Source organism: Anser anser (genome assembly GCF_964211835.1).
Source record: "Anser anser genome assembly, chromosome: 6".
Lineage (NCBI taxonomy): Eukaryota > Metazoa > Chordata > Aves > Anseriformes > Anatidae > Anser > Anser anser.
Window position 1 is genome coordinate 5643886 of NC_139726.1, and position 22086 is coordinate 5665971.

At 34.3% G+C, this 22086-nt stretch overlaps 1 protein-coding gene across 12 annotated transcripts in view; it reads left to right on the forward strand.

The window, feature by feature from the left end:
* Window positions 1-22086, forward strand: part of LRP1B (LDL receptor related protein 1B) — a 546211-nt gene that overhangs the window by 405394 nt on the left and 118731 nt on the right. For all 12 annotated transcript variants that reach the window (XM_083841828.1, XM_083841833.1, XM_083841832.1 and 9 more), the window contains 11 exons: window positions 1382-1574; window positions 2038-2163; window positions 5524-5652; window positions 8427-8546; window positions 9594-9707; window positions 9906-10055; window positions 12984-13106; window positions 13733-13852; window positions 16171-16299; window positions 17271-17393; window positions 21764-21904. In XM_083841828.1, the coding sequence (XP_083697954.1) occupies window positions 1382-1574; window positions 2038-2163; window positions 5524-5652; window positions 8427-8546; window positions 9594-9707; window positions 9906-10055; window positions 12984-13106; window positions 13733-13852; window positions 16171-16299; window positions 17271-17393; window positions 21764-21904 (1468 nt within the window). The remainder of the gene's footprint in view (window positions 1-1381; window positions 1575-2037; window positions 2164-5523; window positions 5653-8426; window positions 8547-9593; window positions 9708-9905; window positions 10056-12983; window positions 13107-13732; window positions 13853-16170; window positions 16300-17270; window positions 17394-21763; window positions 21905-22086) is intronic.

A 22086-nucleotide genomic window follows, 5' to 3' on the forward strand; every position in this document is an offset into this window, starting at 1 on the left:
TTAGATGTCCTCTATACTAGGTGATTTCTTTGCATGATGACAAAGATTTATTTTAATACGGGATTGACCATATTAATTTTTTCTCCTGTTATCATTTAAAAATAATGGCACACATCACCCACGGGCAGTTAGGCTGAATAGCGTACCAGCTGGCTCTGCATGCACCGTGCAGCCCATGTGCATATGTGCAGTCAGCATGAGTAGCTCAAATTCATCAAATGTTGCTGTGTGTATGTCAATAATTATCCTCTATATTTCACGTTGATTTCCATGAACTCATGCCATTACTAAAAGGCCTTTGGGAAAGAGGAAAAAGGACATATAGGAGATGAAAAAAACATGGTAGCCTAGGTAGAGATATAGGCTGAACACTGACAATTATAAAAAGGAATGATTTCTGTTGGGTTGTTTAAGATACTCTTTTTCAGTTTTTATCCCAACTTACCTATGATAAGCAAAAGCTAGATATATAAATAAAGTTTTTCATGCCATCCTGGATTAGAATTGTTCCAACTTTATACATGTAGTATAGTCTCTAATTTTCACAGAGAAACATAAAAGAATAAAATGCAACACGTGTGTTTAGAATATTATTTGTTTTCATTATCTTTCAAAAATTCTAATGGAAAAAATAATGACTCCCTTCCAGTAATTCTGCTGTTCAGACAAAATTGAATTTTAAACTAGAGGACAGATTACAAATGTGTTACGTTCTTCAGAACAGAAACTGTACATGTTAAATTTTTCATTCCAATAAGCAGAAAGAAATAACATATATGAAAATATTTTAGAATAGATGATATTTAGACAAATTAAAATAATTGTATTTCTGCAGTTTTCATTCAAACTGCAATTCATAATTTCTTTCTAGGCTTTAAACTGATAATTAGTATGGCGAGTGAGGACCTTTTTTTTTATAATTTGCTGATCTTAAAACACAAAACATTTTTTGTGTGTCGCGTTCAAGTTTCTAATGTCATCATAGTGACAAACACTCCAATTCTGAAACTTGCTTCTCAGTTTGATTCATAAAGACACAATTTGTAGACTTTCTGCCTTTCTACAGTATCTCTTTTTCTCTGTTCTGTTTAGGCTATTAAGCAGGTAGTGTACTGAGCAGGTATTTTTATAGGTGCATTTAGTTAAATTGTGGTTTTTTACTTATAGAGTTATGAAACCTGGAGTTACGAAACTTTGAAGTATCAATTAGTTAACCCTTGTAGTGTCATTTTAAGACATTTTAAGTGTTGTTATCTCATTTTTCCAGGTGCTGTAAGCATATAAGAATAAATGTTTTGTTTAAAACTATTAAGAAACTAACATTTCTTTTTCACAGACACCAGTCCTTTTCATGTTCCTCTTCTGTACTTATGTATTCTAGGTAATCGTTAAATCCGGACCAGGCACCTTTCTCAGCCTGGCAGTATATGATGATTATATCTTTTGGTCAGATGGGGTGAGAAGAGCTATTCTGCGTTCCAGTAAATATACAGGAGGAGATACAAAAGTTCTTCGTTCTGATATCCCACATCAACCAATGGGCATTATTGCTGTTGCCAATGATACTAACAGTTGTAAGTTACAAAAGAAAATACACTATTTTATTGATTCCATATCACTTGTTTCAGGAATTTTACTTAGTTTTAATAAAGTTAAAACATTTTACGTTTCATAAATTCTTGTTGTATGAACTGCTAACAAATGGTGCGATATAACCTCTTCCCCATGTAACTAAATAGTATTGAATGGACATTGTCTGCTACAGGCATTCTTGTGATAGTAGCTAAATCATTTCTTGTCAAATACCTGCGGTTTTGAATGTTGTGGGTTTTGTTTAGTGATTATATTCAAAATAACTCCATTTGTTTAGCTTTAACACGCTAGCCTCTGAGGCATGCTGACATTTTCATCTGACTGATAAAACGTGAACCAATTACCCATAAATCTGAAATACGGTGATCTTTGCTCTCTCTAAGATGCTGGCCGTTGAAGCAAATTTAATAAAACAGAGTCCATCTTTTCCTGTTTGTTTTTCAGGTGAATTATCTCCTTGTGCACAAATGAACGGTGGCTGTCATGATTTATGCCTTCTGACTCCTGACGGACGAGTGAACTGTTCATGTAGAGGGGATAGAATACTGGTAGATGATAACAGATGTGTGAGTAAGTAATACTAGCTGATGCAGTGCTTTTTCTGTGGTGTGATGCAGTTGACTATCACAAGCAAAGATAGTTGACCCAAGTCATTAATTTGGTTGCTCATATATACTGTAAAAATTGCTCTAGCAGTGTTTACAAATTTTTTGAAAGCTTAGCACATAACAGGCTTTTAACTAATTTATGTCTCACAAGACTTTTGGGAGGTTAAAAAGCATTAATATTTATTCCCTCCTTAAATTCCAATTTGGGTAGTTGTATTCTACTTAACATTTCATATTTGCAGTTTCTTTCTGTCGAGTACTTTTATTTCATGTTGTGGTGGTTTTACTCAGCTGGGCAGCTGAGCTCCACCACAACTGCTCTCTCAGTCCCCCTCCTTAAAGGGAAAGGGGGAGAAAATACAATGATAAGGGCAGGGAGATCACTCAACAATCATTACAGGCAAAACAGACTCAGCATGGGGAGATTAATAAAATTCATTACCTATTACTAACTAGGGAGAGCAGTGAGAAGTTCAAAACAAACTAAAAACACCTTCTTCCACCTCCTCCTCCCGAGCAGCGCAGGGGAACAGGGGCTGCAGTCAGTCTACAGCACTTTGTCTCTGCCACTCCTTCATGGCCACTCTCTGCCCCTGTTCCACATGGGGTCCCTCCCACAGGATGCCGTCCTTCACGAACTGATCCTGCGTGGGCTTCCCACAGGCAGCAGTTCTTCAAGAACTGCTCCCACATGGCTCCGTACCATCGGTTCCATCTGTCAGGAGCAAACTGCTCCAGCACGGGTCCCCCATGGCCGGCAGCTCCCCCCAGACCCCCTGCTCCTGCGGGGGCTCCTCTCCCCGGGCTGCAGCCCTGGCCTGGGGCCTGCTCCTGCGGGGGCTCTCCATGGGCCGCAGCCTCCTCCAGGCCACATCCACCTGCTCCACCGGGGGCTCCTCCACGGGCTGCAGCATGGAGATCTGCTCCATGTGGGACCCATGGGCTGCAGGGGGACAGCTTGCTCCACCAGTTGCCTCTCCACAGGCCCCAGGGGAACTGCTGCTGCGTGCCTGGAGCACCTCCTGCCCTCCTGCTGCACTCACCTGGGGGGCTGCAGGGCTGGCTCTCACTCCTCGCTCTCCCAGCTGCTGTTGTGCAGCAGGTTTTTTTCCCTTTCTTAAATCTGCTTTGACAGACTTGCAGACAACATCGCTTATTGGCTTGGCTCTGGCCAGCAGTAGGTTCCTTTGGAGCTGGCTGAAACTGGCCCTTACCTGACATGGGGCAGCTGCTGGGCTCTGCTTATAGAGGCCGCCCCTGCAGCCTCCCACTACCACAACCTTGCCACATAAACCCAATACACATGTCCTAAAATATATAAAATAATTGTAACTTATTAACTAAGGCTGTCGTACTTAATCATGCAGTCTGTGTTTGAGCAGTTGGCCAATATATCAATATATGTGGGTAGACTACTTGGAAATATGTTTTCTATTTGTTTGGTTGATTGGTTTTTTGTTTGTTTTGTTTTGTTTTGACAATGTTCTGCTCAAATTTTCTTCTTCCTACATCTTTCCATGCTGCCTCTGAACCAGTATGTCTCAACACATAAGGAAAATAAGAAATAACTATTTTTTCAAGTTCACCAGTGGTTCAGAATATGTGGTCATCCATTGTAGCTTCCTAAGATCACAATTTCCCTATGTGGAATTGGTGTTTATCAACATGGAACTATGTGCTGGAAGGATGTGAAATGTACACATAACATACTGCCAGTGAAGATTCTTGAGACAAAGCTTTAGTAAAATTCAAAGAGGAATTGGATGATTATATGGATAATAAGACTACACTGACTACTTTTTTGTAATCAACTAAACAGTTCTGAAAGGCATTAAAATCTTTTGTTTCTGAAAATTGGGATTTGAAGCAATCTATACAAGGGTTTACTGTCAGACTTCAACTGAGGGCAAACTATCCATACATTTTGATTTAGATTTTTTTTTGGGGGGGGGGGGGGGACTTTCTTTCAAGATTACAGTCTAAAATATTGAACTAGATGAACTACAGATCTAACTGAGGATGATTTTTCCTAATATCTTACCTCTTACAATGCTGAAAAAGGGGGGAAAAAAAAGAAGGATAAAGCATTGCTGTGATAACATAATTGAAATTTAAAGGACTCTATAAATTATATTGAGGATCAGATCTCACCTTGTCTGGAATCCATATTTGTGTTTTTCTTCATATTTGACTGAAATCAAGAATTATTTTCAAATTATGTTGGCTTGACTTTTGCGTGTAGAGGACATCTGTTCCTCCTGAAATTGTGCAGAAGTAATTATAACGGTAACAAGCAAAAAAAAAAAACCAAAACATACTAAATAGATATAATTTCCCCATTCTTCCTCTTGATTTGTCCTGTATACTTCTCCTTTCTCTCAGCTTTGATATTTCATTCAGATCCATGCATATATAGCAAACGTACTTTAACAAAGTCCACAACCAAATCATTCTGTGTAAATACTGCAATACTTTCTTAGTTTTTTTTAACTGAACTAACAGAAAATCAATATGCAAGGGAAAGCAGAAGTCAAAATATTAAATGTACATCTCTCCTATAAAATAGTAGATAAAATATTTGTTCTGAAAAGGAGAGAACACAAAATTTTCATGTCTACCAATGATTTTTTTCTGAATAAAAAGAAGTGAAGTATAAACAACAGGTTTTCTTCATTGTGTGTTAAGCTATCCCTTTAACATTGTGTGTAGTACATTGATCCTGGCACTTGTGTACACGCTGAGCAGCTGTGCAGTACACCGCAACAGAGCTGAGTCCAAATTAACCACTAGGTAATGCTGAGAGTTTACTTCTTGCTCTTGGATGTGCTATATTGAAGAGCTTTTTAAACATCTCCTAAGAAATGATTATATACAAGCTGTGGATAAGCATGTAGGTAAAGAAATGTTGAGAACAGTAATAACAAAGTCATCATCTCATCAGAGTCACTGCCTTTAACTTGCTTCACTACTTGTTCACATATATTCATGGATCTCTCTCTATTCATGGATATATATATAATCTTTTACAGGCTCTCTCCTACCGTGGATTGGAATTCCACCCCAATATGAAATGTCTGAGAAGTGTTTGTTATTTAGATATTGGTCCTCACTCCTGTGAAATATCAAAAAATGTACAAATCAGTTATCAGTCTAGCAGGCCACTACTGTGTGGGAGCTTTTAAATTTTGATGCTATGGGTTTTTTTGTAATTTGGTGTTCTAAAACTGTGGAGGAGATTAATATAAATGCAGCCAAATATTGCTCTCAGTTTCATTAAGGGTAACAGGTATAAAAATAATGTGTTGATATATTTTATTTTTAGCTAAAAATTCTACTTGCAACATGTATTCTGAGTTTGAATGTGGAAATGGTGAATGCATTGATTATCAACTGACTTGTGATGGCATTGCTCATTGTAAAGACAAGTCTGATGAGAAACATTTTTACTGTGGTAAGTATTTCCAGTTTTTTTGACTTTATGTTATTTCGGTTATACAATTTTATGCTGGTTTCTCTGACTTTCTACTTGCTTATATCTACTTGCATACTCACTAAAATGCACTACAAGAAGGAAATGCCAAATTACTGATTAAAAAAAAAAAATCAGCAAAAAAAACCCTGACATTATATGGACAAAATTAATTATACTTTAAGGTATTTCCTTGCAAACTTCATGTATTAGCTGTCTTATATTTAATACAAAGCATCTCAAATGCTCTTATATTTCTGTCTCTAAAACAAAAATTAGGAAAAACACAGCTTGGAAACAGCTTAGAAACAACAAAAACAACGGTATTTTCAGCTTTAGTTTAACAATCTATATTTCTGTTCCCGTGTTTAGTAATATTTTCTCTGTGCATTGAAAGCACTAAAATAGAAGTATAAAATACAAGAATGGCTGTGTAATATAAATCTTTCCACAGAAATTTCTGTTTAAGTTAATATCTTTCTTAAGATATAATATCTTAATATTATATCTTAACATTATTCTTCACACCAATCAGTCTGCATCTTGCAACAAATTAGATACAGGGCCATCTACTTTTTACCTTCATATTTGACCCAAATGGTTCTATCCTGCCCTTATGTTTTTTGTCCTAATAATAATAAACTGAATCACTTCTATTTATTTTTGTGTGTGTGTGTGTCCAACTGAATTATGAATTTGCCTGCTACAGCTTCTGAATCACTGCAATTCAGATAATTTTCCTACCTCACTAAGTCACTTTACTGAATCCCTGTGTCCTGCATATTAGGTGAAAACTCCTTGATACCTGTGTGCCATTTCTTGGTCTGTACTTTGTTCTGTATCACAGCCTTGATATCTCTTTTGTTTCCCCTATGAACAATTTCATGTGATTTCAAAACCAGTAGGTTCATACCTGCCTCCTCCACAGTTGAAAATGTCCACTTTAACTACCAGAGTTCACCTCTGTCATTCCCAGATTTCACTTCTGTCATTTTAATAGCCAAGTTTGATACTGGATAAAAGAAACAGAATAGCTTTTATTTATTCATCTATTTATTTATTTATTTATTTATTTATTTATTTATTTATTTATCCACATTTGAAAAAATTAACACCAACCATCTGAGTACAGTTTGGAAATGATGCTGTCTTCTTCTTTCATCTTCACTTAGCATCCTGTTACCTTCCAGATTGATAGGTGATAATTGCTCTAATCATTTCATGTCGATCTAATATTAACATTGCAGCAGATCATCTACTTTTAAATAACTAAGGAAGTTTGTTTGTTTGAATTTGAAAAAAATGAAACACATCAGACAAGGAAATGAGAATCCAGAATATACAAAACAATGCTAGTTACCTGGTGGGCAGAAGCCCTTGAATTACAGGTGACTGCTTCAAATCACCTGAAGGGTAAATGACTTATATCCATGAATTCCTTCTTAGGTTGTCTTACTAAGTAGTGTGTTAACATATTTGTTTTTGTGTCTATTCCTTAGACATAAAGATAAATTATTTTCTACAGCACAAAACATGGTGCAAACAAACAAAAACCACAGCCATGTATGTTTTTATATTGATTAAACATACGTGGCTCTACTGTTAGCTTTAGTCATTGATTTCATTCACAGTCCATAGCAGAAAGATTAAGTTTTCATAGTTTCCTGTACTTTTTTAGGAGAGGAGAGTAGGTTGAAGGAATAGAGAGAAAGTCATATGGGAACAAATTAGAAAGAAAGCTACAGCTGGTGAAGAATCTCAAAATACTGTTTCTTGTTGTTCCAGAGTAGTTGTCTTATGTATCAGAAGTCAGTTTCAGGTTTACAGAGCTGCTAAAACTACTTTATACTTTTTCTTTGATACTGAAAAAATATAAATGCAAGATCCAACAATTTGTATTTATATGAATTTGCCACATATTTTTGTGATGGACATTATATTAGTTTGCAATATTCTTGTGTAACGTTTGCCTGATTTAAATCAACCATACAGAACTTTTTGCTACATATTAGAAAAAGAGATGTAATTCTGTCATGCACTAGGTCATGCAGAGTATGTTGCTTCCTGAATCTGATGAAGTACAGGATGCTGGATTCATTACTAATTAACTAGTCCAATGAACATTATGAACTTTGTTTGTAATTGTGGCTTTAATTCTACAATGCTTAGGGCTTCAGGAAATACTTTACATGTTAGATATGTTTGAATACTCAAAACTAATACATTCTTCAATAGTGTACTTAAGCAATACCAATACTTATAGTATTAGTATTCAAAAATTAAGGCATACTTAATCCTGTAGATGAACAGATGTCTGTCAGGTATGAAACTTTTATGCTAATATTTTTTATTATTTTAATCTCCATAGTATTGTTGAATTTGGCTTAGGGCAGATTTGTTTTACTTTAGCAATCTAGATTTTTCATGCTGTTTGATCAGAATTTATAACAGTTCTTTTTCCTAGCATCACAAGATAATGAAAATTTGTAGTTAGACTTCCTTTTTTTCATTCTTTTATTTGCCATTCTTCTGTTCTTTCTCATCATGCTTTCATGTATTATTCTTTATCATTCTTCATGTGCTTATCAGTCCAAGTTGTTGTGTTGGACAAAAACAATTTCAGAAGTTTTTTTCTGTAGCTTCAAATGCATTTTCACTTAAAATGTCTTTCTGGAGTATGTGTGTTTGTTTTTAATGTAAGGCTATTTCTGTTAATGTATCAAATGTCTAAATAAAATTATGTGCTCCTTTTCCAGAAAATAGAGGCTGTCGAAAGGGTTTCAAACCATGTTCTAATCGCCGTTGTATTTCAAGTAACAAAGTGTGTGATGGTGCAAATGACTGTGGTGACAACTCTGATGAATTTGACTGTAAAGGTAAATGGCAGTTACTTCCAAGGTGGTTTCAGAATTTTACTCTGTAAATACTTCATATGTAAACAGAAGTAATTAGAAAATGCAGATAATTTTACTGGAATTACAGGGGTTTGTATTTTTTCTTTATAATTCAAAAACATGAACAGGTGCACACTGGTATGTTTAAGAGATCATATTTTGGGACTGATTATCAAGACTGAGTTTGGTTTTACACCTACTGTCCTCTACAAGGAGAGGTTTTTTGGGCTAAGGAAAACTCCAAAAATACTATTGCAGCTTCTTCCATGAAGTGATACATGAGGTAGTACATGTGCCACAGATGGAAAGGATGAAAAATATGCTATGTTATTTCTTCTCTGCATCTGCTGCACTGTTTCTTCTTTGAAGTAGCCAATGTTCTGTTTCTTTGCTTCTCAGATGCATGACAATGTCTATGTCCTTTGTAAAACTTACCAGAATTGATTTTCTTTTTATATTGAAATTGTTTTTCTTTTTATATCTTAAAACATGAATATTTATATTGTGCTTCAGTCAATGAATAAAAATTATCTAGCAGACAACACAAATCCTTCGTTACAATTCAGAAAGTTTGGAGGAGAAATTATGCAATGTATATCTAAAAATCATGTAACTCTAGTGGCTAGGATTTTTCTGAAAGTACTACGTGGTTTTTAATCTCACAGCTGAATATGAGTAGAGAGAAAAGCATACAGGCAAGAATCCCTATGTGGTGTTAAATAAAAAATTTAAGAGATTCATAAATGGTGCTGGAAGTGCTTGTTTCCTTCTCACATGATTATCTCAAATTGAGTTGGATTATCTAAAGAGAGATGTTTAGGCTCAATAAAGAAATTTAAAAATGAGAAACCTATGCTTTTGAGTTTATTAGGCCTACTAATTTCTACTGAAGTTTTAGCTTTTGAAGGTACAGTGAGTTCTGAAGGCCCCATCCTAAAAGGTAGAAGCTTTAAGTATAAAAAGTATAATATGCATCTGAACTGTCTGTTTAGTACATGAATTTATATCTTTTTTAACCATACGTTATAGATTCAACATGTGCTTCAACAGAGTTCCGTTGTGCAGATGGGATTTGCATTGGAAAATCATCACAGTGCAACCAGATCATTGATTGTGCAGATGCTTCAGATGAAAAGAACTGTGGTAAGTTTGTGTTTGTCTGTGCTTCATCTTAGCATCTGTTCCATGATTATTCCTTGTTATATAGTGGATAATTCATAGTCATTACTTGGATGCCAACAGCTGCATGGTCTGTGCAAATTCAAGCTAAACATAAAAAGCAAACAATAAGGCTTTCAGTCTGTATTAGGTATGATACAGTAATTTATTGTCTCTTTCCAGAAAATACAAACTGTGCCTATTTCTATAAACTTGGAATAAAATCTACGGGATTTATTAGCTGTAATTCTACTTCACTTTGTATACTGCCGGAATGGATATGTGATGGATCTAATGACTGTGGAGATTACACAGATGAACTAAAATGCCCAGGTAACTGTCAAAAAGAATATATATATATATATGTGTGTGTGTTTATATACACAAATTTCTGGAAAAAAATATATTATGATATTATTTTAAAATATGTTGCAAAATGTTTACTCAGTCAATACTTAATATTTAATGTAGAGATAAATATGTTAATGAAATTTTTCTCTGCGGTTTTTATTTTACGTTTCATTAGATAATGCAAGTTATTACAAATTAATGCATTTCTCTGAAGACAAGTGTAATATCTAGCTTCGTGTTTCATCCAGGTTAGGTCTGTCATTATTCATTTTTATCTAAGTAAAACATCAGTCATTAAAATATCAAGCTTATCAAGCTTCGGCACAAATGCTCAGGAACTTTTATTAACTACTGTTTTAGTGGATTGTATTTCTTTCCTTGTTGAATTGTTTTTTGTTTTTTGTTTTTTTTTTCAATTTCTCTTTTATTTTGTTGAGGTACTTGGTGTAGGCTGACAGGGTAGAATCCAGGGCTATTGCTTCGGTGATTTTTCCGCTCTTGAGCCAGTACAAAGAGATTGTGGTACACCTTAGTCCCTGTCCCCAGGCTGAGGTAGTAGGCTTCCAGGAAAGGAAGAGGTATTTACTGCTGGAAATTGTGTTACTTTACATACAAACCTATGGGTCTTGGTTTTCTCTCTTTCTACTTTCCTGTGGAAAAAACATTACACCCTTATGACATATAGAAAAAATTAAATAAATTCATAATGCTAGAGTTTTGAAAGATGACTCATGAAATATTATTACAATAGGTATGAGCAAACAGCCAATAATAAAAATAATGACTGAGAAGAGTATCTTACATGAAAGAAACAAGAAGCAAATGTATTTGACAGTTTAAAGAGTCTTATTATTCCAACTTTGCGACTGAATTTTTCATGAGATCAGAATACTAACATGTTAGAAATATACTTTTTTCAAGATATATGCGTATATAATATAAATTTGAGGGAAAGCCTGCACTTTCATGATGTTTTGTTTAGCAATTTTTATCAGAATGACCATAGTGTTAATGAAATTAAAAGATAACGTAAATTATTAGTGTTGAAACAGATTTACTCTTGGAACCTATGCAGTAGCACTGGAGAGAAAGATCCCACAAGAAATTTTGTTTCTTTGTTTTCATAGTTGACTTGCTCTAGTTAACTTGTAATCTTCTCCTTACAACCAGTATCTCTCTTTTTTCTAATAATTAATGTTATTAATTAGTACAAATAAAACTTGGAATTTTACATTGTTAAATATCATCTATTTTTTTCTAGTTGAGTAATTAACATCATCTGATTTTTTCCATTTAGTATTCTGTTTTTCTTAGTGATAATCCCATTGCATCATTAAAACCTATTAGAATTCTCATTTACTTTGTGCCAACTTTATTGATGAAAACATTACAAGGATCCAGAGGATACCTAGAACTTCAGCACTAACATCAATTAAACCCGCTATTAAGAACATTCATCTTCCCTATAGCCAAATGCATATTAAATTATAGTTTTCATTCTAATCTCCATAATTCTGCAGATTATCCAGTCATTCTTTAGTATTACATGTATTTGAGCTCAAAATAGTTTAGAATTACTGTATTTCCTTTGTTTGTACGTTTTTTTCCATACCAAAGAAGATTTTAATGGTAGTATGCTATAGCTTTAGTAAATTAATGTTGCATAAGTAAACTAATATTGCATTTTATTGCATTGTCCATTTATTTGTGTTACTTTATCCTGTCTTTCCAAATGTGTGCCAAAAGTTCCATCGTTTTAATGTGTGACTAATTGCCTGGATCATTCCTCTCTTTATTAGAAAGCAGCACCATTCCAATTCAACCTGCTTGTGATTTCCTTTGCCATTTCATTCAGAACTGACTGACTGTGGCACATTAAGTTTCTGAGTGTTGTTTCTGTTATGAATATGATAATTCTCATTAACAATCTTAACTTTGTTCAGTGTCATTGTTCTTACAGAAAATTAAGGCAAAATATTCATTTAGGGGTGGTTATACTTGGACAGTCTTTAATTTCTACCCAGCCATCATAAACATCCTATTTATTTCTTTATCCTTTTTTATATTCATACAACTGCAGAAGCCATAAATATCATAACTTTTTTTTTTCCTTAAAGAGAGAGAAAAAGAGGGGAAAAAAATCAAAACAACTTTAGATAGCCCTGATACATTAAAGGAGTAATAGAACCCTTTGCAGAGAGCTTCAGAATGAGTACATATTGCCTGGGTTTTCACAGGCAACAAATTTACTTGAGATTTTGAAAATATGTGCTGCTCATTAGAATAATACTTCTATTTGTGTCTTGAAACTAAATATATGGTACGTTTTCATTCCCCATGTCTGTTTTCTGAGTATTCATTCAAATAAATCTCAAATGACTTCCACCATATACAAAGAAATAAAGCATGGAAGAACAACTTTTCCATTTGTGACAAAATCTAAATCTCAGGCTCCTATGTCAGTACTGTAATTCAATGGTAACAGAGCATGTGTCAAGCTTATAGCTTATCCCAGTGAGAAGAATACTGCCCCAGTTAAGTTATCTTGTAGGTACTGGCAGATGGAACAGAAGGACAATTTCTTCAGCTGGTGTAAAAAAACAAGCAGTGTTGATATACCTGACCTAAAAATCTGTTAACGGAAATACTTAATACTTTCATCTGTAGGTCCCTTTAATTTAAATTGAAGCTGTGCTCTCTTTTTTCTCCAAAGTATTTCAGCTCCCTAAAGTACTTAGTTATCAGTTAAATAATATAACAATAATATAACTTTTTTTTTTTTTTTTTTTTACATTTTTAAACATGATCACTTTGTTGTCCATCAGTATTCAGAAATTTAGCAGAAATGTATTAGGCTCCTATTCATACTAGTAGAGACCATTTTACATTACATTCTTTATTTTATCACAGTTCAAAACAAACCCACATGTGAAGAAAATTATTTTGGTTGTCCTAGTGGAAGATGTATTCTGAACACCTGGCTTTGTGATGGGCAGAAAGACTGTGAGGATGGAGTAGATGAATTGCACTGTGGTGAGCATTTTATCTTATTTTTATTTCTGTAACCACTGACACACTTTAAAAACAAAAAGAAGTATGCAAGTTTGTCTCTGAGATTGAATATAAAGCTATATAAAAAAAGTCCCTAATACTTCATTTTCAGATTAAAATCCTTATTTTTCTTGAAAGAGAGAAAAAAACATGAAATATTTAAAATTCATTTAAAAACTGCAGTACCAAGAGGAGGATAAAGTTGGAAAATGTGGACTGTGCCATCTCTGTCCTATTACCAAAATAAAGCAGTTCAGTATAGTTAAAACATCCATGTGAAAATACACAAATCAGCTTTATGCTTTTAAAGGTTGTCCTTTTCCCACTAGCAAAATGTTTTCAAATATTAGAATGTAATCATTCTGAATGTTTTATCATTATTTAATTAATTGCTCCTTTTAAAAAATGTATTGGCGAATGCAAACTCTTAGATAAACTGATAACATCTGGAATACAGAGATTAGGATTATACTGTATTTGAGTGTATTAATACAGTACAGTTGGGAGGACAGAAAGGAGCAGTGCTGAGGATCCATTCATTGGCTAAACTGCTGGAATCACAGTGCTGTTTTGAACCTAACAAATGAAGTGGTTGGTGTCATTCCTAGATACGTCCTGTTCATGGAATCAGTTTGCTTGTTCTGCAAACAAGTGCATCTCTAAACAATGGACTTGTGATGGTGAGGATGATTGTGGAGATGGTTTAGATGAGAGTGATGCTATTTGTGGTAAGTAGAATAATTTTAGCTCTGTATCATGTCAGATCATACATACTAAGTGATCCATGAAGGTAGTGGAAAGGGAACGTGTCCTTAAAGGATAGAGGATATCTTCTCCCCTGCCAACAGCCTTGCTAAATTCCTTTTTGTGGGGACTATATGATTTGTGTGTAGTCTGTCAGTGAGGACGTGAGGGGCATGCCACCATGGGCAAAACCAAACTTCTCTCTAATTCCCATCCCTGAGGTAAAATACCTGTATCGTTATTTCAGTTTTATATTTCAGTGGTAGGTAGGTGCCTTAAGACTCTAAAAGTCTGCTTGTTTGTTTGTTTTCACAACTCTTTCTGCTATTCCCTTTAAATTTTTGTATATACAGTTGTAAACATGATTGCATAAACATGATTGCATCCTCTCAAATCCCTAAATACTTTAATTTTACAGGAAATTTTTACTTTTATCTGAGACTCAGTTGAGTGGAAAATTTAGTGAATTCTTTTAGAAGGAAAATCACTTGTGTCAAGTTATGCTGTCATTACACTGTTGATACAATTTCATGATATTTTATAAATTGGTTCCATCTTTGTCTGTTGTATTTTATGATTTTTCTTTAAAAAAATTAACTTCTAAATATTTTTTAATCTTCTTATTTAAAGTATGTTCAGCAAAGAGTATTTTGCTATATATTTCATGTGTGATAACAATAAAAATATCGTTATTTATGATTATTTTACTGAAAGCATTACATTAAGTAGATAAATTTCTTCAGCTCGTTTTCAGAGTTGTGATTTGTTAAAATAATTTCTTAATCAACACGTATGTAGAAATGCTAACCAATGAAAAGGATGAAGATAGAAAATATACTGTTATAATGAGTTTTTACATTAACTTCAAGTTGACCTCCATCTACAGTACATTTTTTCATGGTATTCAGGTCAGCGTGAAGACTGGAGAGTTGGAGGCAGTTTCTTTTTAAGAGGAAGATTTCTGTCTGTCTCTCATCCCCCTAGGAACAGGATCAGGGGAGCAGGTGTGAAATGAGAAGACAGGCATCTGGGACTGCTATTTAACAATGTGAAACCTTAAGAAACATCAAGGCCTGAACCTTAATAGGAAACACAGAGCAGGAAATAGAAAGGGGGAGGAGGAAAGAAGACAAAGGCCAGCAAATTACCAAATGTCACTACAACACAGTGATTTTTGTTACTTTTTTCTTTGAAGGATATTCAGGATTACTTCCTTTGGTATCTTGACAATACATTGTAGATCTGTTAGAGGAAAGCCCACCCACAAAATTCTAAGCCCTGTCCTGAAAAGGGAAAAATCCACAACAGTAACCAAGTGGGAGTTAAGGCTGTATTTCTTCATAGGAACAGGGGACCATTCTAAATTGTAAAAAGAAAAGAGAGATCAAGATGACTTTGTGTTTTTGAATCTTACAAAATCATTATTTATTTAGCCTGAAGTTTGATTTCAGAAGCATCCAAAAATGTCAAATGAGTATAAATAAACAAAAGCTTTCTTTCACTTGCGTAAGTAGTACCAAAAAAAAATAACGAAGACTTTGAATTTGTTTTACTATTTTGTTAATTTCTAATTAAAATGACTAGAAAATACTCTGTTAATAAAGTATATTTAGCTTATCTAAGAAGATTAATTGATGGATTGAACAAATGTTTACCTCAAAATAGTAAAATAAACCCTAGGATATAATATTTTGTATAGAGAAAAACCTGAATAATAATAATAATAATAATAATAATAATAATAATAATATCAGATTTAGTCAAACAGTATGTTGAATTCCTTGCATTGGAACTGTGGAAGATTTTCTTACTTCCGCTACTATTATATGTAGTGCGTATTGCTCTTTTCTAGACATATGGGGCTGTCTCGTGAAAGATCTGGATACCTGCAGCCTCCTGGCATAGAGTATAGTGATGTTAGGATTATGAGGATAATAAAATGAGTTCCTTTGTTCAGACAGTCCAAAGCATGATGTCAAACATAAAGCCCAAAATTGGTCAGTAAAGTTATTCTGTTGGACAGGTTTCATGAAGTACGGTAAATTAAATTTCTTTGCAGTGAATTAAGAAAGAGTAAATGGAAAGAACGGAAGAGAGAATAGATTGTCAAAATTTTACTGTAAAATACAGTTTTGGCCTGTATGTTTATCATACTGTACAAACCAAATTTTCTTTTAGCTTACCCAGTCATTACCATTTATGTTTAAAACAACAACAATCAAAACCACCACCAACAACAACAACAAAACAAAGCAAACAGCAGTTAGACCATGTTGAACACTCACACATAGCATCTTTTCAGGTTCAGTTACCTGTGCTGTGGAGACGTTCAGTTGCCTAGGCTCCCATGCGTGTGTTCCTCAACACTGGCTCTGTGATGGAGAAAGAGACTGTCCTAATGGAAGTGATGAACTTTCTACAGCAGGCTGTGGTATGTTTGCATGTTAAAATGCATAGTATTTCTTTTCTTGATACTTTTGCCTTTATAATGCCCAGATGCTCAGAATTTCTTCTGGCTAATTGGTCAGATGTTGGCGTGTCCTGCTCTATAAAGTATTGCTTACAGTCCTCTGAAATACATTTGTATTGAATGTGTCAGAATTACAGTAGTACTTTCACTAGAGGTTTTGTCTTACGTATATAACAATGGTGTAGATTAAAAATACAGAAAAAATGTCTCTGCACTGAATCACAGAATCATCTAGGTTGGAAGAGACCTCCAAGATCACCTAGTCCAACCTCTGACCTAACACTAACAAGTCCTCCACTAAACCATATCACTAAGCTCAACATCTAAATGTCTTTTAAAGACCTCCAGGGATGGTGACTCAACCACCTCCCTGGGCAGCCTATTCCAATGCCTAACAACCCTTTCAGTAAAGAAGTTCTTCCTAATAGCCAACCTAAACCTCCCCTGGTGCAACTTTAGCCCATTCCCCCTCGTCTTGTCACCAGGCACATGGGAGAATAGACCAACCCCCACCTCGCTACAGCCTCCTTTATGCATATTTTATGATATATTATTTCTAAGATGGGCTGGACTTGGGGTATTTATGGATTTTAAAGAGCTTTTGTTAAGGAGCAGAGTAACATAAGAAAGAAACCTGTACTTTACTAACTTTATTTTTCTCAGAGGCAAACCTTAAGTTAGCTGTAGACAGCATCAACTTCTGAAACCTTTTTGTCTTGGATTATGTGAGATTTTAGCTATCCTTTAGGTATCTTAGTGGTTAGGAGCAGCTTTATCTGCCATTTAATTGTGTGATGATCCAAAAAGCTAAAGTTATTTACAGTGAATACACTGACAATAGCTACTTCTCATGTCATTTTTCTGTAAGAAAATGGCTATATACCTTACTGTTCTCAATTTCATTTTTTTTTTATGTACTGTATTTTCTTTAGCTCCTAATAACACTTGTGATGAGAATGCTTTCATGTGCCATAACAACATCTGCATTCCCAAACAGTTTGTATGTGACCATGATGATGACTGTGGAGATGGATCAGATGAATCACTGGAATGTGGCAAGTACAATAAAAGTTGAATAAACAGAAAAATTTCAGACTGTTAACTACAGGGTCTCCTGCAAGGTCTGCTTCTTTAAAGTCACTATTGGAAAAAAATAATATAAAAAAAAAAACCCTCTTCATTTTTTATAATTGTTTTAACATTAACTAGTGGTATTAACTTGGAGCTGGAGCTGCAAGGACAAATTATTTCCTATGGTTGTGACTTACAGTTACTTGCTAATGAGATTTAAAATAATTTTAAAACATGCAATCTATAACTCCTGGTTCTTTGAGATGAAGCAGTGATTCCTGCTGCATCTACATTATGTAGGTCAGATCAGGAGTGCACTTTTGAAGTGAATCTCCCAGGCACCCCCACATATGGTGTTTTGGCACACATGCAGCACTGCTGAAGCAAACAAAATGATAGGGGGAAACAAACAAACAAAATCCTTTGAAACTGAGCCAGATAGTAGGTATACTTCAGACAGCAATGGACAGGAAGTCCACAGGAACAGAGGAGAGCTAGTGTGAAGTGAAATCCTGAAATGCCTCTACTGTGGATATTAGGTTCTCATTACCAGTTATTTCATTCTACTGCTGCATCCTTACTGCGCCATGCCACTGGTGCGGTTGCCAGTGTAGTTAGCTACCCTAGAAAAAAGCAGATCAAACATGCAGACTTCCTATCAGACTTTATTTTTCCTTTTCACTTAAGTAAACTACGTGGTGTTTTGAAAGGAGCGGTTGATGACAATAAGTTGTTGTAATGAAAAACTGCTTACTTCATGTAGTTAAACCAAACCAGGATCAAAGCAGGTTATTGATTTATTAATGACATACAATTAAGTGGATATCGATGAACTATACATTTGGTATAAATAACAACAACACAATGGATAAATCAGAGTACACCTGTAAAATGTTAATATACCTTACTCATTTTTAAATGCCCTCCTGTAACTAATCCCCCAGAGTTCTGAATACACACACCCATGGACACACACACATACACACAGAAGTTAAATGCACCTTCCCTCCCACCCTGGCACACGGCATTGCAAGCATATGTGCCCTCTGGGCTCCCAGGTAGCCCTGCAGCACATCTCCTGGGGATGTGGGAGCTCTACCTGAGTGCACTCCTGCTGCTCTCTACAGCACACTAATCCATCGAGGACTGTAGCTTTCTGTGAGGTCAGATGCACACCCCATTGCACCTGTACTGACTGTTTTGGGTGATTGAAGTGCACACTTTATACTGACATTGGTATCTTAACAGCTGTTGCTATCTAGATCATTTTGCCAAAAGGAGTCTTTGAGAGTGTACCCACACAATAGTGAAAGCATAAACTATAGTTTCTGTATGCCAGAACCCTTTATAGGAAGTGACTCATTAGGGGTTTGTTCCTTTATTTAGCACTACATGAACAAGCTGAGGAGTCATGGGAGTAGGAGGAGTGCTTTTCTGATCAGATTTTACTTGGAAGCAGTCTTCAGTTCTTTAATAAACATTTAGAACTGAACAGTTTCTCAAAAACTTCAGAAATAAGTACATTTTTTTCTAAATGATTACAATTTTTTGCTCATATATTTCTATTATATATATATATTTCTATATTTTCTATAGCATCATCTACATGCATGGTCCCTTAAAATACTAACAAATAAACAGAAGTATTTTGACAGACTTTTGGAGAGGGGCAGAAGGAAGAAATAGCAACAGAAGAAGGAGTGTACAGACTACTGAACTAATTGTAATATAGACCTGCCTTCAGGAACATGCTCCACTTAATTTCTACTGAGTAAACTGAAATCTACAGCAACATCTGTTACATGTTGCAGTGCTTCAGTGCGATTTTCTGTTAGGTAGTAATCAACTACACACGGTAGCGTGTGACTAGGATAAAACAGTGTGGTAAACTCATAATGTAGTTTTAGGGAAGGGATACATTCATTTATGAGAAAGGTAACTACTTGTAGAGAGCAGGAAGTAAATTCCAAAACAGACTTTTTAAGGTGCTGTTATGATGTAAAAATTAACCATCTATTTCACTGAGATATCTACTTTTTTATTTGACTGCAAACTAAGTAACCTAACTATAGCTCTATTAGATTTTAGAGCTCCGCTAGATCTGCATCTTGATATCCCCCCAAATTATATGGTTATTCAGCATCCGCTGTCTACTGAGTGGGATAAAAATTCATTTGACATACATTTCTAAAAGCTAAGTTAGAGGATTCTATTTAAAACACTATTATTTTTCATCTGTATTATTCAAGGGTATATTTTATTTATTTGTTTGTTTTCCTAGGGAATAATTCAGATATAATATAAAAATGGGACGGGCAATTAGAATAACCAGTTTTAACTTGTATCAGATTTTGCATCTAAACAGATTGTAAAAATTCTTGTAGCCCTTGACAATTTATTTGAAACAAATTTTAATTCCATTATATAATCCTGTTTTGTTTATGAAATCTAAATAATTAATTACTTGTAAACAAAAACATAAAAATAATTCAAGCTGGGGAGAGCATGAGAACAAAATATATTCTCCCTAAAATGCATCTCCTATTGCTGCTGTTGGAGACAGAATACTGGGCTAGATGAGCCACTGTCTGATGTTGTAAGGCATTTCGTATGCTCTTCAAAAAAAAAGAAAAGAGGAACCCTATTCAAGGATAATCTGTACAAAATACTTTATGTAACTAATCAAAAGACAAATATAGGAATAGCAAGAATTTTCTTATTTTAGTTCCCAATTTATTTATATCCTGTTCATCCAGAAAAGAGGCAATATTAAATTGGGAAGAGAACAGAGGCCCTTGTTCTTCACATTTGTAATGAAATTTTTGATGGTGACATCTTTGTGAAACATTACAGATCTGAGGTAAAACTGTTGGCTTATAAAAACTCCCAGTCAAAGGTGTTTCAGACAACCAAAAAGCATCAAATATCAAATCAGCCTATCTTCTTTCAAGCATGATGCATGTTAAAAGAGAGAGAGGAAAAAAAAAAAAAAACCAACACCTCAGAGGCCTCAGAATTATTTTGTATTCCAAGTGATGATTGTAATTGATGTTGTAACATATTGCATTTTGAAAATAGTACATGAACACATTTCTAAATGATAACTAAAGATACAAAAGGTTCAAAGCTCTTGATGTAGAGTGATACCTCATCCCAGGCAGTCAAATGTCATGTCCCATCTGCTATCAAAAAAAAGCTATGCTATGTAGCAGGAAATGTAGTAATTAGAAAAGAAGGACAAATATTAACTCTACTTCTATAATTTGTCTCTTATCATTGCTTGTTTCAGATGTTCACAGCCTGGGTATTTAAATCAAAGCTTCAGTAGTAACTAGAATTTAAATTTGCTTCTTGGAAGAATCAAATTTTTGGAGATTTTTTTTTTTTTCCCAAAAGGAAATAATTTTAAACATGATTTTGCATAATTTGGATTTAAAAAAAAAAAATCAAAATCATTCTTTATAACCAGGATGAGTATAGCTATGTAATTCTTCTTCTATAACCATTTTACTCTGTATTTTTTTCTTGAGTTTTAAAATAAATCAAAATTTGCTTTCAAGATTCTTTTCAAGGACTACAGGTAATTTGAGGCAGAATTTATATGCATAGAATACAGGAAAAATTACAGTTTTCTTTCCAAAACAGGCACAAGTTTATTAGTAGTTGGTTTGGTGTAATGAATCTTACAAGTAAATATCTTTCAAATAGAAGGTCATTTTCCATCTGAAACTTTCATGTTTCAAAACCAAATAGGAAAAAATAAATTTGACTCTTCCAGATTTTTCTATTGGCTTGTTGTTTTTAAACTCTAGGTTAAACAGATGTGTTATAAGAAGAAAATATCTGCTTATATATTACAATTTTCTGTGAATAATCCATTTTAGCTTTTAAAGTATATAAACTTTATATATCTTTCTTAATTTTGTGGAAGTCTTAGAAAATGCATGCTTGGAATGGTTAAAATGATTACTATTCTGCATGTTTCAAAGGGAAAGCTTATGAGTAGTAAACATGTTGTAAAAACTGCTTGGTGGGTATAGTAATTTCTCAAATGTCTGTTGGAAAGCTATTTCCTAATAATAGCATAAAGTTAAATTACTTCTAAAGGAAAATGTATTTATGTAAGAGCTGCATAAATATGTTTTGCGTAGGTGGGAATTGTTTCATGACTATACTGTGCTGCATAACAACTATTTGATTTCTCTTTGTTGGTAGACATTCGTGTGTAAGCATATAATGCTTTGCATCTGTTTATAGAACAAAAGACAATTTTAATTAAATTGGTTTGTGTATGCAAAATTGTATGTCAAAAATATTAAGCAAAGTATGAAGTAATTGATTACTATATTTCTAGGATATCGTCGCTGTCATCCTGGAGAGTTCACTTGTGCAGATGGAAGATGCCTGTTAAATTCCCAGTGGCAATGTGATGGTGATTTTGACTGCCCAGACCATTCTGATGAGGCACCTATAAACGTAAAATGCAAAAGTTCAGGTTTGTGTTTACTGAGCAGATATGATTGGGTTTGCTGATATTTTTTACTGGCATGAATAAATTTGCTCAAGTCTGACTGTTTTTTGAGTGGTCTGCATATAATATCATTTTCTATGGCTTTTTGAAAGACTAGTTCTGCTGTCTAGATCTTATGGCTTTATTGCATAGTAGGCCTTTATAAT